Here is a 19579-nt window from a genome sequence, read left to right as displayed (position 1 = left end):
AGGAGGATGTTTTCTTAGTTGTGTTTGGATCAGTAGCAGCTGTGATTCTGGCTCACTCATCCTTCTTTTCTGCCTTTTCCTTACTTCAACACTTATGAAATGCCTATTTATTTGTGTATTCCTCACTAGGTCCTTCAAGATAGGAACTGTATTTTTTTGTATCTTACCTGGTATGGTGCTTTAAACATGTATGTTGAATTAAATTTGGTGTACCATAAAATCTTGAGCACTTACTCTTTGGGTGGGAGAAATAAGTATTTTGCATATTTGGTTCAGAATTCTACTATGGTCTTTGCAATATTGGAGCTATTACTAATTAAATAGTAAGAGGAAATTGAGGTATTAGTGTATGTAGATTAGACAGCTACACCAGGCATTTGCTTCCAGTTCAGTTTAGTTTTGACTTAAGCCTCAGGTAAAGTATTCTCTTTTCTTGAACTGATTGTATTTGGCTATACCTTGCTGTAAATCATGGTAATGATTTCCTAGTTCATTTAAACATGAGCTATATGACCTTCATTTTAAAATCCAGGAGATAACTGTAATCTTGAATTGTTGTCTTTAAATCTGAGACACTGTTAAAGTGGTAGGTGTCATCCTATGAGCCAGATATGTTCTTTTTTGTAGTTGTTGATCATGGAGTTAGTTTGAGAATAAGATAGGTCCAGCATGCGTTATAGAGTAATTAATAAGTATAGAAAAGGCATGCAACACTACAGAGACTTCAAACATGTCATTAGGTTGAGTTAAACTTAAATCCATTATTGATCATCTTTTAATCTGTCATCTCATAACTGCTTTATTCAAACTGGAGGACTTAAGACTCTTGGTTAAAATTATGAAGTATCAAGTGGACTTGACTGGCCTGTTTGTCCATGATAAATGATTAGATGATTTGGCAATGATAGACTGAGTTCTGTAGTAGCATTTCAGGTTTGAACTTTAGACACATATTTCCATTTTATTATCACTGTAGGTAAAATACTATCAATGTCTTTTTGAAATTATGATATTAAAGATTATCTTTGTAATAGTGATAGAATCATAGAACCCAAGAGTTGCTACTTCAGATCTAACGTTGTCTGAAACATTAATCTCAGCTCCAAACATCCATGACAATTTATGGAATGGTTTATTTTTGGTATGGATGCAGGGTAAATGAATGGCCATTAAAGTTGCTTTCTGAAGGTTAGTAGAAATACATGTTATTTTTTTTTTCCAGTTCAACAGCTATTACTTGCTTGTTTGAAAAAAAAGAATGCTAAATAGATCATGATTCAGCAAATTTCATTCAGCCCGTGATGCTTAGGCTGAGATTCCCATAGCAGTTTTTAATCTGGTTGCATTAACTGACATGGAGTTGAATCCCACTTACTGAACTAATACAGAATCCCTTTTGCCCTTGCCCTGATTTGGAATGTCTATAAGAAGTGACTAGATTTCTGTAGTCTTATCAGTCTCCTGCTTATAGGCCTGACAGGTGTTTACAGAGCTAATAAAATAAAGTGGTTGTATTTGCCTCCTTACCTCAGTGAGCTCACGGCCCAATGATCCTTCAGAGTGTTGAATTTTTCTTTTTAAAAAATATTTATTTATTTTTAGTTTTCAACCTTCACTCCTGTTAAGATTTTGAGTTCTAAATTTTCTCCTCATCTCTCCTTTACCCCCACCCTGAGAGGGCATGTAATTTGATATAGGCTCTACAGATACATTCGTATTAACCTGTTTTCACATTAGTCATCTTGTAAAGAAGAATTAGAACCAATGGGAGAAAGCACCAGAATGAAGAAACAAAAGAGAGCAAATAATATGCTTTGATCTGCATTCCGACTCCGTAGTTCTTTTTCTGGATGTGGATAGCATTTTCCTTCATGAGTCTTTTGGAGCTCCTTGCATTGCTAAGCAGAGATAAGTCTATCAAAGTTAGTCATCATACAGTGTGGCTGTTATTTTGTACAGTGTTCTTCTGGTTTTGCCCACTTCACTTAGCATTAGTTCATATAAGTTTTTCCAGGTTTTTCTGAAATTCACCTGCTCATCATTTCTTATATCACAACAGTGTTCCATTACATTCTTATACCACAGCTTGTTCAGCCATTCCCCAATTGATGGGCATCCCCTCTATTTCTAATTCTTTGCCACCACAGAAAGAGTTGCTATGAATATTTCCCATTTTTATGATCTCTTTGGGATACAGAGCTAGATGTGGTATTGCTAGGTCAAAGGGTTGAATTTTTCTTGGTTTAATTCTTCAGGTAGTTTTGGGTACTGTGCTGAAAAATATGTGCTAGCAGAGTTGATTTTCTTTGGAGTCTTTCAGAAATCACTCCACAAACATTTATGTATTTGTTGATGCCAGGTACTGTGCTAAGAGATGAGGATACAGGTACAAAGAATGAAGCATTTATTTTGTACTTTCCAAGGAGCATACATTCTAACTAAATGAATGGTTGCTGTCTCTTTATCTTTGTCCTATCATGTTTTTCTGTATAGATTGTCTTTTCCCAACAAACCTAGAGTTAGATACTTAGAAAATACAGTATAAAACTTTTTAAACAAATTAAAATCCCTGTAAAAAATGTAGCACCATTATTGGATGACAACTCTCAGTGCCAAGCTGATCTATGTGTCAGATGATCAGAAATCATTGCTGTCTCCTTTCATTGGCAAACTGTGCCCTTGGGGTGCTAATAGCTACTCTGGTTTTGGTTTTGTTTGTGAAATGGGGGATTTGGATTGTGTGATCAAACTAATAATTTTCTGATTCATTTTATGCTTATGTTAATGCTTGATTTCAAGGAAATCACTTAATAGTTAATTCAAATTTATGATGTTAACTCTAACATTCAAATGAAGATATACTATAATTGTTCAGTAAAGAACACTGTTTCCTTTTTAAAAGAAACCTTGTTGGATTTGAAGAGATAGTTACACTAACCATACTGCCACTCACAGCTCTAGTAAACTTCCCAGGATATATTCTGTTTTTTAAAATTAATATTTTTTTAGTCAGCAAAAATCTGCCTTTTCATGTTCCCACCCAGCCTCCCTTCCCATCATTTGAATTGGAGAAACACACTCCCATTACAAACATATATAGTAGATCAAAACAAACTTCCATGTTGGCCATGTTCCAAAAAACCCCATTTGTCTCATTCTGCACTCTTGTTCTTCATCTTTCTATCAAGAATTGAGTATCATGTTTAATCATTAGTCCCCTGGAATCATGGTTGGTCATTATGCTGATAAAGTTTCTAATTCTTTCAAAGCTATTTGCCTTTACTGTATTGGTTATCATTGTTCTCCTGGTTTTAGATTATTAGATCATATAGGTTTCTCTTCTCCATCGTTTCCTAGAATACAGTAGGATTCCATAACATTTATACACTGCAACTAATTTCCCAATTTATGGATACTTCCTCTGATTCCCATTCCTTGCTACTTCAAGAGCTACAAATGATTTTGCATTAGAATTTGTTTTTCTTAGGACTCTTCCCTCCTATTTCCCTGTTGAATGAAATTTACGTGTGTGTGTGTGTTTTCCTTTTAGGATATATTCTAAAGAGCTTTACAAATCATAGCCAGGAGAATTTCATTTCTGAAGTCCAAGTCCACTTTGGGGTGCTTTTGAGAACTTTCTCTTTGAATTAACAGTGGGTTTAACCAAGCATAAGGGAGAGTGCTGAAGTAACGATTCTTAATAAGGGAATATCTAAAATGAAGGTGAATTTCAATTTTTTGTAGAAATTACTTATAATATATATATTGAGAGGCAGCCATAGTGTGTATTTGAAAGCTGGTGTTGAATCTAGGAAGACTTGGGGTCGCATACTGATTATGCGACTTTGAACCAGTCACTTAACCTTGAATTGCTTAGGCAGTGCTGACGGGTCTGCAGTGGTAGAGGGAGTAGCCTATACCAATGAAATGACAGAGTCCTTATCCTGTCCCTTATTGTTAACATTACCACACATTCCTGGTACTGTGTCTCCATATGTTCATGTAGATGTTAATGAAATGCTTGAATCCACCTTGCTTTTTGAAGACCCATCTTAAACTCATACAACTTTGGAAAGACTTGCTAGTCTTTTAGTTTAATCCTCCAGCCTATTTACTTTAGTTAGAACTATACTTAAACTCTTCCCCAAATATAGTTCAGCAGACATATGAATATCCCTTTTGTGTATGGCAATGCTAACCCTGGGATACAAAGATGAAAAAACTTCTTTTCTCTAGAGCTCATTCTAATGAGGAGGGAGAAAGGTAAAGGAAACATTTAAACACTTAAATTTGATACTAGGTAGGATATAAGGGCAAAGGAGAGATCACTGGAAATCAGTAAAGGATTCATGGATAGATAAGCTAGCACTTGGTACTGCATCTTGAAGTGGGGAGAGATATATTTCAACAGATGGTAATTTAGTGTAGGGAGTTCATTTTTCCATTTGTCACCCATCTAGACTCAAAACTAAAGTGTCCTATTTGTCTTGTTCCTTGTCTCATATTGTACATTCAACCCGATTATTAGTTTTATCAATTCACCAGAATCTTGGAGCCATTAGTCATCTCCTCTCTAATCATTTTGCCACTACCTGAGTCTTCAACGTCATCACCTCCTGCTTGGACTATTTACAGTAGCCTCCTAATTGTCGTGCCAGCTTCCAGTTTCTCATTTTCTCCATTCCATTGTTAACACAAAATAATGGCAAAATAATTTTCTGAGTGATCCTGTTCCCCCCAACAGTAGCTTTCATTGCCCATGGCATAAAATAAAAAACTCCGTAGTCTGATAATTATGGTGCTACACGATTTTTCAAATCAGTTTTTAGTTTTCAACATTCACTTTCCCAACCTTTTGAGTTTTAAGTTTTCTTTGCCTTCCTCCAGTCCCTCGTCCCCAAGACACCTTGCAATCTGATATATATAGACTCTACATGTACATTCATATTAAACATATTTTCACATTTTGTGAAGAATTAGAACCAATGGGATGAACCACGAGAAAAGAAGAAACAAAATAAAACAAAAAAAATAGAGCAAGTAGTATGCTTTGATCTGCATTCAGACTCCGTAGTTCTTTCTCTGAATGTGGATAGCAGTTTCCATCATGAACCTTTCGGAGTTGTATTAGAACCGTGCATGGCTGAGAAGAGCTAAGTTTATCAAAGTTAGTCATCACACGATGTGGCTGTAACTGTGTACAGTGTTCTCATGGTTCTACTCACCTCACTCAGTTCACATAAGCCAGATTTTTCTGAAGTCCACCTGCTCATCATTTCTTATAGCACAATAGTATTCCATTACTTTCATATAATTTATGTTGATAATATATATTATAATATATAATAAACTATATATTAGTATATAGACAATATAATATATATTCATATAACCATGCAATTCTATTACATTCATATAACACAACTTGTTCAGCTATTCCCCAATTGATGGGTATCCCCTCAATTTCCAATTCTTTCCCATCACAAAAAAAGTTGTTATAAATATTTTTGTGCATGTGAGTCTTTTCTCCATTTTTATGATCTCTTTGGGATATAGCCCTAGAAGTGGTATTGCTGAGTCAAAGGGTATGCACATTTTTATAGCCCTTGGCATGGTTCCAAATTGCTCTCCAGAATGGTTGGATCAGTTTACAACTGCACCAACAATGCATTAGTGTTCCAATTTTCCTACATCTTCTAGCATTTATAATTTTCCTGTTTTGTCATGTTAGTCAATCTGATAGGTATGATGTGGTACCTAAGAGTTATTTTGATTTGCATTTCTCTAATCAATAGTGATTTAGACTGTTTTTTCATAAGACTATAGATAACTTTAATTTCTTCATCTGAAAACTGCCTGTTGATATCAATTGATACTAATAATTGATACTAATCAATTGGGGAATGACTTGTATTCTTATAAATTTGACTCAGTTCTCTATATATTTTAGAAATGAGGCCTTTACATTGGTTGTAAAAATTCTTTCCCAGTTTTCTGCTTCCCTCCTAATCTTGGTTGCGTTGGCTTTGTACAAAAACTTTTCAATTTAATGTAACCAAAATTATTCATTTTGTATTTCATAATGTTCTCTGTCTCTTGTTTGGTCATAAATTCTTCTGTTCTCCATAAATCTGATACATAAACTATTCCTTGCTCTCCCAGTTTGTTTATAGTATTAGCCTTTATATCCAAATCATGTGTCCATTTTGACTTTCATTTGGTATACAGTATCAGACATTGGTCTATGCCCAGTTTCTGCCATAGCATTTTCCACTTTTCCTAGCAGTTTTTGTTGAATAGTGAGTTCTTACTGTGGTCACTGACTACTGTGTCTTGTGTACACAGCTACCTTTCTAGTCTTATTTGTCACTGCTTCATTTTAGACACTCTAGGTTCTAGCCAAACTAGACTACTGTTAGATCACATTTTTACCTTTTCTGCAGGCTGTCCCTTCATGTCTGCAAAAATGGTTGTGTCTTAACAGGAATAGGGAACTTGGGATGAGGGGTAGGTTTTGGGAAAGATAGGATTAGAAAGGTCTTTCTGCCTGTTGACTTGGAGAGACATGCAGGATATTTTAATGACATCCAGCAGGCAAATGGGAAATTTGGAACTAGAGCTCAGGATACATTGAGGCTAGCTAAATAGTATAGTATAGTCATAGGAGTGGATGAGATCTCCAAGGGAGGAATAAAAGTTCAAGACCAAACTGAAGGTCCTGGGCTTTGTTTCATTATCAGCAAGAGATAGTAATGAATTGTAAAGGAGGTAAAACAGGTATGAAGGGAGAACCAAGAGAAGAATAGTGTCAGGGTTGTTAAGGAAAAAATTTAAGAAAAGGAGAGTTTGGGAGATAGAACTATGCTAAATACTACAGGAAGGTCAATGTGAATGAAAACTAAGGAAAAAGTCATAGGATTTGGCAATTAGGGCAGTACAGTTTTGGGATCCAGCAATTCAACAAGCATGAAAATTATATTCAGAGGATTGAAGAATGAGTGGGTAGGTTGAGGCAGCAAACCTATTTTTAGAAATTTGACATCAAGGGGAAGGAGAGAGCAAGGATGTTTGGGTAGTTGGTAGCTTGATTAACTTATTCTTCTTAATTTAAATTTAGGGTTTGGTAGTGCAACCCTTAATATTGTCACTTTTGATAATTGGCAATAATTTCCTAGTTATGTGGAAGTCATAAAAAACGTAATGGAACTGGCACTTAAATAACACTTAAATGACTTTTTGGAGGTAGGTTAAGTTGTTTGACAGACAGGCCACTGCTTTTTCTTTTTTTTGCCTCTCATGAATTCTTTTAAAGTTCTGTAGAAAGAACCCATCATGGACAGTCCCATCCATGTAGGAGTTAAATTCAGCAACAAAAACTTAGGCCAGGTGTTAATAGCTATGCTTCATTATAAATCATTAGCATTGAGCAGGTTCGGCCAGAGTATGCCATGTTGGTGCTTTTTAGGGTTCTTTCTTAGTGGTGGGATCAAGTGGGAAGACTTGATTTGAAAAACTGATTTCCTTATCAAGTATTGTTAAAACAGAATGAAAAATATTTGAAAGAGCCCTACTTGAAATGGAAGATGAGATGAATAGTCAATATTTAGAGAGAACTAAAAACATCCTTATTTTGGGAGAATAAAGAAGATGCTAGTGGACCAGCTTCTAATGAGGAGCTAGGTGGTGCAGTGGATTTGTGCTGGGCTTGAAGTCAGGAAGACTCCTCTCTCTCACTTACATCTGGCCTCAGATACTTACTGGCCATGTGACCCAGGACAAATCACTTAACCCTCTTTGCCTCAGTTCCTCATCTGTAAAATGGGGCTGGAGAAATGGAGAAAGGTTTGCCACTTCATTGTCTCTGCCAAGAAAACCCTAGATGGCACCATGAAGATTTGGAAATGACTGAAACAACTGAATGATGACAACAAAAGTGAATAAACTTAATAATAATAGAGGAACTTGACTCTACAAAGGTTTGAATACCAGCCAATATTTGAAGTAAAGATAGAGATTGTATTATCAAAAGACTCTCTTCTGGGATCTTCCTGAATGATTCATGTTCTGTTAACAACACTTTGTTCGCGTACACATACTCTCCATCTAGCTGAGCTGATACAGAGCCAGTAGAGGGCACACTAAACATTCTGAGCAGCTATTCTGAAGGTACTGTTATTGGTTTTTAAACTTTGCTTTTCATAGGTCTTAACAAAGCATTATCAAATATTTGTGACAATCCCATTTGCCTTCCACAAATTTGTTTTCATAGAATCAGAACAATTTGTAAAATGAAATATAATTATAAGAGATATTGGTTAATTACCGTAAGGTAATCACTTGATCATTCTCTTTCTAATCTCTCTGGAAGTTAGTTATATTAATTTAAGGAGCCAATAGAGGGGTGTTCTATATTAAAAGTCTGAATTTAAAAAATTTAGCTATCCATATTTAAGTCAGTGCACAAAGTATATTTTAAATAGGCATTTTTCTTTGGCTCAGGTTGGTTATAGCAGATTTCCTTTGTGATTTAAGTTTTTAGTACTTATCTATGAGAGTGAGAGTGTGTGTGTGTGTGTGTGTGTGTGTGTGTGTGTGTGTGTGTGTGGGCGGGCAGAGACCTTTGCATTACTAGCCATAACTTTCCCAGTTAGAATTTGTCAAAATTTCAGTACCTTGTTAAATACTGAAAAAAAATAGGACATAATGAGCAGAAGAAATGAAGAAGGGCTAATAACCAATTAATAATAAAATACAAGCTTTTTTCCCCTTTTACTTCACACTTCATTAGTGTTAAACATTTTTGGATCTTTGCTCTACGGAACACTATTGTATAGGTTAGTTGTTTAAATTCGTTTTTTGAGAGTCAGGTTCATTTATAAGCAGTTTACCTCACTTGCTTTCTTGCACCATTGAGGGTATGTGAGATGTGCAAGGAGGAAGTCTTGATTCTGACCATAGAGGAGGAAATGGCATGTTTAGTTTGGCTGTCAGGGAACAGACTATTTTCTGTGTTATTAATTTTAATACTACAGTAATTGTATTGATGCAACACCACTGCCCAATTGCATATTTTATTAGCAATCCTGGATCTGGCTTCAACTTGAGACATGGTTGCTTTAAATTTGATTGGATTTAAATCTTTTGAAGTACAAACTTGCTACTCTACTGAAGTAAAAGTGTATGCATCATCTATATAAGGAGAAGATGGTATTGGTGCTTCCAAGAAATGAACTCTGGGGAAAGGAAAGTGGATCTGTTGGGTGGGAGGCTAGAGGTGAGAACACTATTTTTCAAAATTTGGTAAAAGGTGCCAGTTTCGAAAACCAGGAGACTAAAACCCTAAGCTTGATGACTGGGAGACAATGAGTGTATCGTGAAGAGTTAGCATTGTTGGACAGGACAAATGTGGTGGAGTCCCCCCTTCATGTTCAAGACTTTAAAAGGAAAGGCGGCATACATGCTTGTTATCATATCTAATTTAACTTTTAGGTTATTTGAATTAACTGAATAATGGGCCCTGAGGAGCAAAATGAAACCCTTCAAGGCGTTTTGGAAACTCAGGAGCAAACACTCTGGACCCAGGATGCCTCCCACCAGGACTGCAGGTGTTCCACAGTCCCAGAGCTGCTCTGATGGTGGTTATCACACTAAGGAAGGCCAGAAATGGGGATAATACCATTATTTTTTTGTTTAGAAGAGGATGCTTGACTACTTAAATTTCTCTTTATTTTCCTGTGAGTACTAGCCTCAAGATTATTTATAAGGGAGATAGCTTCTTTAGAGGGCTTTCTCTATTGCATTAGAGGAAGCTAGGGACTTGGAGTCATCTCTTCTGAGTCTCATCTCTTTGGATATTGACAAATTACATACTAAAAACTTTGATTTCATCTCCTCATTTGTAAAATGGGGCTAATGCTTGCACTACCTACATATATCATCACCTAGGTTTTTTTTGGGGGGGTAGAGGGAGTAAGGAAAGATTCGCTTAAACATGAGTGTGTGTCTCTGTTCTCTGCATATTGTTCAGACTTAATCAGAATTGATAATACAGCTTTTATTATGCATAATCTGTCTTAACACCCAGAAAGGAAATTCTTTAGAGTTGGGTGGTTGTCTCTATCCCTTTCTATTTTGGTGACATCCCATTCAAAAAAGTAAGTAGAATTTTGATTTAGGAGAACTTAGGCTTCACTCTAGGGAGAACTTTGCCATTATGTCTGATTGGGTTTATTTCAGTATAAGCCTCAATTTATAAAGAGATCTTGTATCTTGGTTAATGTTCTTGGCAAAGCAGTAGTTGCCTTTTGACAATAGTTTTTTTAATTGGCGCTCTCTGTAGGGAGTCAGTGAGTCCTCACTTCAGAAGATGATAATTCCTTCTCATCAATTTCTTAAAATAATGACCAGATCTCTATAATTAGAAAGTTAGAAAAGTATTATGTGCAAGATGGGGGTGTCAGGTTTAAACTAAGTTTAATTTGGCTCTGTTAAATTACCTATGCCTCCATGCTGGCCTGTCTAGATGGTGCCAGAGGTTTGAATGATGGTATCAAATTCTAGCCCAAGTAATTAAGTATGTGGCTTCCTGGATGGATCACTTTGAAAGTTAGTTTTCTTGACATTATTTGCTTTAGAAGTGATCATTTTCTGAAACAATTTTTAAGTTTCTACTGTTTTCTAAATCTCATTTTCATTTTGCAAGTTGCTGTTGCTATGTACTTCAGGAGTGCTGGGCATGAAGAAAATATTTACTTGATTGTTCAAATCTCTCTGGAGGATTTTAAAGTCCCAGTTCCCTACTTAATTGCTTTCCTAAGGAATACATATACTTGTTGAGAAAAACAGCTGGGTTCTTAGATTATAAAGTGCTAACTTTTATTTTAAACATTTTAAAAACAAAATATTGAAAACAGCTGAAATATAATTATAGGAAGATTACAATATCAGTCTGGACTTTGATTCTCATGACTTGAAGAATTCACATACTAATCCTGTCAGTTTTCATATAAGGAAATTTTTTTAAAAACATGAAATTAATGAACATCTTAATTTAGGGAGATTGGTTTTGCTGCATGGAACTTAGAAATTTCTGTTATTGTTGAATACTTAATGTGTATTCAAGTTAACTCTTTTAGATGTGCATGTGTTTTATGAATTACTGTGTTGATTACAAATGAGAAACCTGAAAAATGTATATAAATATTAACTTCTTCCTACTTGACTGTTATTTATGAACTATTTTCTCCAGTTCAAATTTTCCAGTTGTAAGAGTTTGAGTCTTGTCTTCCCTACTGTGAAGCCCTTGATTATCCAGAAATCATGGCACTGTGTCACCAAAGCAAACTGCCAACAACACCTTTACTTTAGCCTAAGGTGGTAGCCTTTAAGGATTTTTTCAGTCAATGGGCAACTTAAAACTGAGTGACCACTGTCTTGTTGCTCTCCCACTTGATTAGGAGGAATGTTGATAAAGTTTGCTGTGATTTATCTTTGGAAAGATAATCTTCTGTAAGTATTTCTGCAGTGCTTAGCATCTGTCCATCTGTCCTTGGAAACTGACATGCAGTATCTCACAGAGCTGACTACCTTTGTGCAGAAAGACTCAGTCAACAGTTTTGGTTCCAGTTGTCTATATTCTGAGGAACTCTAGGCAGAGTTATATCTATTTATCATAACAATTTATGTGATCTAGCCTGGCTTGATCTCACATGCCTGCAATCTCAGTTTCGGGGGATACTGAAGCGGGCAAATCTCTTGCACTTAAGTATTCTAAGCTGCAATGGGCTAAGTTGATTGGGTGTCTGTCTACAGTAACATATATCAACACTGTGAGTGGAGGGAGTCACAGGGTGGCTGGCAGGGTGGGGATAATTAGATTGCCTGAGGATGTTCAAACTGGCCCAAGTCAAAGCTCTTGTGCTGAACAATAATGAAATCAGCTCTTGAGTAGTCCCTGCCTTTCTGCCTGGCCAAGAGGGGGAGACCTGAGACTCTTAAAAAAATAGTATGATCCCCATCTGAATGAGAGACACTTGGGGAAGGACATTTAAAGACTGCTGTAGGGATTCAAATGATTTTTTATTATCAGAGCTGTAGAGTCTTATGCAATACACCTGTTAGTCACTTCTTTGACTATGAGGGTATACTCTTCAGAAAATTACTCATGAAATGCCTTTTCATGTTTTGATCTAGGTTACTCTTGTGCATAGACTATAAAAGTGGGAATGTTTTTAACAGAGATGTGGGTTGGTAGTGCTATGATGTCTTTTTCAGTTTCCTGTTTATGGTTAAAATGCTGTCCATGATACTTCACATTGTTTTTGCTATTTTGTCCTTGAAATATTTTGAAAATAGTTCCTTGAATGCTTGAAGCTCACGGAGTGCAGGTTGAGTGTTGCGCTGTGTGGTTAGAGAAAGGTCTCAGTAGTAGGTGGCCTCATTTTTTAGATGATGTTTGAGTTGGATTTTAAAGATGTGTACCAATTGGGGTGGGGTGGGGGGCAGAGGTAAAAAGAGTGGTGAGTGTATAGCATCTAGAGGGGATGTAAAACTGGAAGGGAAGGGTAGGAGGCAGCAGATTATTATTATTTCTTACAACATAATAGTATTACATCTCATAATTTTCAGCCATTCCCCAATTTATGGGTTTCTCCCCAGCTTCCATTTCTTTGCCACCACAAAAAGAATTGATACTGATATTTTTGTATGCATGGGTCCTTTTCCTCTTTGATCTTTTTGGGTAATAGAACTAATGGCTATATTGCTGGGTCACAAAATATGCACAGTTTAATAGCTTTTTGGGCATAGTAATAGATTGTTTTTCAGAATGGGTAAACCAGTCCACAGCTCCACCAACAGTGTAATAGTGTCCCTGTTTTTTTTCCCCCATAAATCCTCCAGCATTTTTCTTTTTTTTGTCAGTCTGTTCCTACTGATTTCTTGGGCTTGCACTGATTTTCTTTGCAACTCCTGGGCCCAATAAGAAATAATCCTACCAATTTATGTTCTTGCTTCGCAGACTTCCGTGAGTGGTGTCAGTAGTCTTTCGGGAAAGCTTGCTTTTTTTTGCTGGGGGTGTATGTGGTTATATAGTGTGTTTTAAGATTTACCTTATTTGTAAGTTGATTTTTATTTTTTGGAAACACTTTCCTTTTTAACTTTATGCTGTCAGTGGTAATAAAGAATATCCAAAAGTCAGTTTACAGTACACTTGCCAGAAATGTAACTTCTGTAGATAGTTATCCCTTCCTTATCCCTATCTTTAGGTGTTGTGGATACCTAAAATTGCTTGTCTGTCCCTTCATGCCAGAGAAGAAGTCTTCTGCTTTTGCAGATTTTCTTCTCCTTTTTCTTGATATTATATGATACTATACATACATCTTGTGCATTTCTGAGTTCCCAAACTTTTTTCTGCATCATCTATGGCTTCTGTGAAACTTCCCAAAAATTCCCATTTAATTTTTTGGGTTGACTCTATGGGGAAAGTAGCGATGTGAAAGGGCTAACTGTATAGCTGTATAGCTGTAATAAGAATGGGCAGTCTCTTCCTCCCCTCCCCCTCCTTTCTATAGAGTCCTTTTTGTGCTAGGTGTGACTTTTGAAAATTCAGCTTGATGACTTGTCATCTTCTAATTGCTTTCTTTTCTCTTTTAGGCCTGGCAACCACCATTTGCATGTGATGTTGATAAACTTCATTTTACCCCTCGAATCCAGAGACTGAATGAATTAGAGGTGAGGTCATGAATATTATTATATTCTAATTGCCTGTACTATTCCAAGACTTGTAACCATTATGGTCTTTTGGTTGAATATGAATTAATTTCTAGAAACAGTATTATGGTGTGAGTTGTTTGAGTATCAGTCTTGTGTATTGAACCTGATTTTATAAAATCAACCACCTCAAAGAAGGAAGAAGAGCACCTACATGCAGTAGGCCCCATCTGAACCTTGATTCTGACTTGGCTGTTGACCAGAGACCTCTGCCCTCCAAGGGGATGACCCAACACTCACCATATCCTATTGCTCTCCCCTCCCAATCCCCCACCCCCTTCTACTGGCAGCCTAGTTTGAAAGAGCAAGCCTGCTTTGCAGTCTTCTACCACTGCTACCCCATGACTTTTTCTTGCTTCTTTCCCTATCTCTGTTCTTAATCACCAACCCTTTAGGGGGATAAAAAAGAACTCTTTAGTATCTCTTCTCTTTCCTTACCCAAACTGGTTCCGCCTAACTCTGTTAAGAACTCCTCTGCTGTGCTTTCTGGGATTCATCCTGGACCTTTTTCTCTAACATCCCTTCTGTCAGCCTTCATAGAGACTTGGATGTCCTCTGACATCCAACTCTAGGTTTTTTCTTCCTCAGGAAATACACCTTCTCTCTCAACACTCTGGTCCTAGAGGAGGAGTTGGAATTATATTTGATTGCCATTTTTACTTCCAGACTCTGCCTTAATCTTCTTTACTCAGCAACCTCTTCTCTTTTGAAGCCCACTTAATCAAAGGTTTCTGCCCAATCTGAATTATGGGAGCCGTAGTGTATTGACCCCCAGATTATTTTCCCTCCTTTCTCTCTTCTTAAAAATTTCATTTCATTCATCTATCTGTATCTATCTGTCATAATTAACAAGCATTTATTTTCTTTTCCTCTACATCATTTCATATAGGTCTCTCCATATTTCTTTTAATTTTTTTCTAAACATTTTTCATTTTCTCTCCATCCCAACTTTCTCTCCCCTTCCCTCCCACACTTTTCACCTCATTCCCTTACAAAATTAAGCAAAACAAATCTGTACATTGGCCTTTTCTAAAAATGTGTCTCATTCTGTATCAAGTCCAGATGGGCAGCACTTTCAATTATCATTCTTTTGGAATCTTGATTGGTCATTGCATTGATCAGAGTTAAGTATTTCACCAGTTTTACAATGTTGATGGTATAGTATCCGTAGTTCTGCTGTTTTTACTCATTGCGCTCTGCCTGGTCCATATAAGGCTTAGGGGTTTCTCTGCAACTTTCTTAATTTCTTACTTAAATGCAAAGCCAAAATTTGTTTGGCCGTTCCACAGTTGATGACACCCCCTTAATTTCCAGTTCTTTGCTACTACCAGAAGAGCTGCAATGAATATTTTTATACCTATTGTACCTTTTCTTCTTTCTTTGGTCTCCTCAGTAGGGTATCAATACGTTAAAGGGCATGCACAACTTAGGACCTAAAGGCATAGTTCCATATTGCCTTCCAGAGTGGATAGAGCAATTCACAGATCCACCAACAGTACATTAATGTGCATGTTTCCTTGCAGTATCTTTCAATATTTATCCTTTTCCTTTTTCGTCGATTTTGTTGAATGTGAGCTGGAACCTCAGAATTTTAATTTACATTTCTCTAGTGATCTGGTTTGCCTCAGTTTCCCAATCTGTAATATGAACTGGAGAAGGGAATGATAAAGTACTCTAATATCTTTGCCAAGAAAATCCCAAATGAGGTCAGCAAGAGTCAGACACTGTGACTGAACACGACAATAAAAGTGATTTAGAGCATTTTTTCATTGAACAATTTTTTCCCTCCTTTCAAGGAGTTCAGTACCTTGTTCACCATCTTCCTCTCCTCCCTAACTTTAGTTCTTATACTAGAGAAGTTTAATATCTACTTAGATGCTCTCTCAAACTCCCTAATGTCTTAATTCCTCAGCTTCCTCAAAATGCCATTGACCCGGCTTCATCAGCCACTCTAGATTTCACCTTGGCCCATAAGTATTTCACTTCCCTAATGAAATATTCTGACATTTTCCTGTCTTTTCATAATGTATGATTGCATCTCTCCCCATTTTGCACTACTTCCTTAACCTGTTTTTCTTTCTCATTGAGACCTCTCATCACTGCCCCTCTGTACTTTTTCAGACTATTACCCTAGCTCTGACTTCACATTCCTCCCCCTCCAGCCTTAACCTAACAGTTAACCATTTCAACCATGCCTTGTTCTCTGCTCTTGAATCCCTTGTCCCCTGGCCCTTCTCATCAGTCTGTACTTGCCCTAAGCATCAGCTGTGGATTACTCCCATTATCCACTGCTTACATTCCTACTCATTAGCTACTGAATCAGTCTAGAGGAAGACCCACAAGTGTCCTGGTGGGTCACATGACAAATTTATATCAATCAAACTCAACTTCCTCACTGCCACCAGGGAGTCCTTTATTCCTTTTTAATTGATCTCTATCTCTCCCTCCCATGGAGGTGATCCCAAACTTTGACTTCCCTTCTCAAGCTTCCCACATCTCTACCTCCACTCTCAGCTGAGGACCTTGTCTCTATTTTGCTGAGGAAATTGAGACTATTCAATGTGTGAACTTCCTTTCCTCCCATTTTCTTCATCTCAAAACACTTTGACATCAACTCCTACTCCATCCCCCTCACTATCTCGCAGAAATGACCTCTCCTTCCTTTTCATGTCTCCCTCTCTCTGCATCTGTCTCTCTTATCTTTCCATCCTCTCTCCTCTTCAGCTTGTTCCTGCCTTTCCTACTGCTTTCAAACATACCTGAGTCTCCCCAAGTCTTAAAAAGGCTTCATCTTTGAAAAAGCTTTCTACACTCATTCTTTTCATCACTCAACTGAAATTGCTTTCTCCTAGGTTAAACAGTGATCTCTTACTGCTAAATTGGATGCTCATTTCTTAATCCTTCTTGGCATATCAGCCACAACTGACACTGTTGACCACCTTTGTCCTCCTAGACACTTTATCTTGGTTTATTCTGTCCCCAGTCTTCTATCACAGTCCCTCTGGCTGTTCCCCAGAGCTCTAGCCCAGACAGTCTGATTCCTCTATGCTAAGGATTTTTAACCTTCTTTTGCATGTATTGTACTCTTTGGCAGTCTGTTGAGACCTGTGTACTCCTCAGAATAATGTTTTTAAATGCATAAAACTAATTAACTGAAATAACAGTATTCAAAATATAAAAGGAGTTCATGGACCACAGGTTAAGTGTTCCTTGCTGCACTCTTTCTTGGTAATCTCATCAACTCATGAATTTGTGCAGATGGCTCTCAGAGCTACACATCCTGCCTCAGTATCCAGTCTTACATCTCCCATTGCCTATTGAAATAATGCTCTACCAGATATACAAATTTACAAATAAAAAAATGTTGTATCACTTCGGAATGAGGGTAGTTTTGGGAAATCCATGGGAACCTAAGATACCAGGAGTCTAAAGCAGAGTAGGCAGGGCTAGCAATTAAGAATGACTTTCTGATGGACAGCTTGACTTGGATGGTTGAAGTTAACTTCAAGGAACATTTGATTTTTATATTGAATTACAAGAATTTAGAATCTAAAACCAAGTATAGGTTTTAAGAAGTTGTGTAAGTTTTGATGTTGGAAGTGGTGTGTTAAAAGGCTAAAACTCTTCAGTTTCCCTCTACTCTTAAATAATTCAGCCTTTTTGATTTTTTTTTAATTTTTGTTTTTTGGCAGGGCAGTTGGGGTTAAGTGACTTGCCCAAGGTTACACAGGTAGTACACGTGTCAAGTGTCTGAGGCCGGATTTGACCTCAGGTCCTCCTGACTCCAGGGCCGGTGCTCTACTCACTGCACCACCTAGCTGCCCCTAATTCAGCCTTTTTTTTTTTTTTTAAGTAATTTCACAGCCTTAGGGTATCACTTAGGGAGAAAGATTTCTAGGCTATAAAGAGCCAAGTTTTAGAACATAGACTGGGCTTGGGTTCAAGAGTCCCAATTTCGTTGTGTGAACTTGAGCAAATGCATTTCTCTCTCTTAGGCTTTTCTCCAGTAAGAAAATGGGAATATACTCCCTGCCCTACCTACCTCACTGTAAGACTGCAGTGAATTAATGGATGTATAGGTGCTTTGAAAACCAAAGTCATAATAAACATAAGTGCACAGGATCGTACAATCAAAGGATAATAGACATAGACCTGGACGGGACCCCAAAAGCCAGCTGTCTATTTTAAAACATGATTTAAATGAAAATAACATCAGTAGTAAGCATGGGATTTGAACCCAGTATCTCTGATTCTGGAGTCAGTTCTTTCTTCCTACTGTATTAGCTCTTCTGAAAGTGTTTTACACTTCTGGCCTCTTCACACAATGGGTTTATTTTTGTGCTTGTTCTATCACCCCGGCTAGTTTTGTGAGTTTCTTGAGGGCAAGGATCATGTCATGGTATTCTTTTCAATAGGAGCTTAATAAATGTTAACTCAGTAAATATTTGCTTTCAGAGAGCAGGATTTTAACATACTTGGTTGAAAGGTGACCCAAGCTGGGGAAGTTTAATGTTGACATTTAAATTTAAGAGAAAAACTAAATCAGGCCATTAGGAAGGCTAAAATTTAACCTCCTGAAGTAACTTTAAATCACCTCCTATTCTGGATAGCATCTATTTTATATTTCTTTTAAACGAAACAACTCTTCAGCACTTGTTTTCATAGCATAGGATTTTTCAAGTGAATTATCACTTTATAGAACAGAAATAATAGTTTTAAAAAGTTTTCCCTGTTGACCTATAATGTAGGATATACTATGATTTAAGCCAGGGCTGCCTAACCTTAGGTTTTTATTGAAACAATAGACAATATATTTTCATTTGCTGTTTTAGTGAGAGCTCTGCAGTGGCTCGGCTTCGTTTACGAAAGCATATATGTAAATTTCTATGCTTGTAGGCCAGCCTCATGTGGTCATTTTGGTCAACCCTACTTTAAGCTGTCTATGGTATGGTTTAGGTATATACTATAAAAGTCTAGTTCTATTCCTTGCAAGCCACTTTCACAAATGGTAAGCCATATGTGAATACTTAAGTATATTTTTCAAAATATTTGGAAACTCTGTGTGGTGTAAGTGAAAGGAGCATAATTATTTCTGTATATGAACTTTGGTTAATTTTTGGAGCCAAATTAAGTTATAGCATAATTCTTTGTCTTTGTCTTCTAGGCTCAAACTCGGGTAAAACTGAATTTTCTGGACCAGATTGCAAAGTTTTGGGAGCTCCAAGGATGTACTTTAAAAATTCCACATGTTGAAAGGAAGATATTGGATTTATTTCAGCTTAATAGGGTAAGGGAGTTTGTTTAAATGTTTTAAAAATTAATTGAGTAGTATTCTATTTTTAGTCTGAAGTGTACTGGTAAATTGTGTTTCCTGTGGGTCTTTTACCTTCTTAAAAGAAAATAGCTTTATTCCGAATGAGCTAATTTCAATGCAGGATGTCTTAGGCATTAGATCAGGACATTTGGATAGGTGGAAAGGAGAGTTGGGAGGGACTTTAGAAGTTATTTTGTCTAACTTATAGACAGAAGTAATCTCCACTCTTAATAAAATTGACAAATGGTTTTCCAGTTTCTTCTTGAACACTTCTATGGACAAGGAACCCACCGATTTTTGAGGCAGCCAATTTTACTTTTATACAGCTCTAAGTGTTAGGAAATTTTTCCTGATACCAAGCCAAAATTTGTCTTTTTGTGACTTATCCCAGCTTTGGTTCCGTCCTTGTGGGCTAGCTCTTCAGTACTGATGCAGCTTCTCCTACGTGTACCCTACTTACTTTTCTTTGTATTGCCAGTTCCTAAGTAGGGAGAG

At 36.9% G+C, this 19579-nt stretch overlaps 1 protein-coding gene across 2 annotated transcripts in view; it reads left to right on the top strand.

The window, feature by feature from the left end:
• Positions 1-19579, top strand: part of KDM5B (lysine demethylase 5B) — a 72417-nt gene that overhangs the window by 14794 nt on the left and 38044 nt on the right. For both annotated transcript variants that reach the window (XM_036754547.1, XM_036754546.1), the window contains exons 2-3: positions 13654-13731; positions 18935-19057. In XM_036754547.1, coding sequence (XP_036610442.1) covers positions 13654-13731; positions 18935-19057 — 201 coding nt within the window. The remainder of the gene's footprint in view (positions 1-13653; positions 13732-18934; positions 19058-19579) is intronic.

Source organism: Trichosurus vulpecula, chromosome 4 (genome assembly GCF_011100635.1).
Source record: "Trichosurus vulpecula isolate mTriVul1 chromosome 4, mTriVul1.pri, whole genome shotgun sequence".
NCBI lineage: Eukaryota > Metazoa > Chordata > Mammalia > Diprotodontia > Phalangeridae > Trichosurus > Trichosurus vulpecula.
The sequence above is the reverse complement of the archived record's forward strand: the minus strand, read 5'-3'. Positions and strand labels throughout refer to the sequence as shown.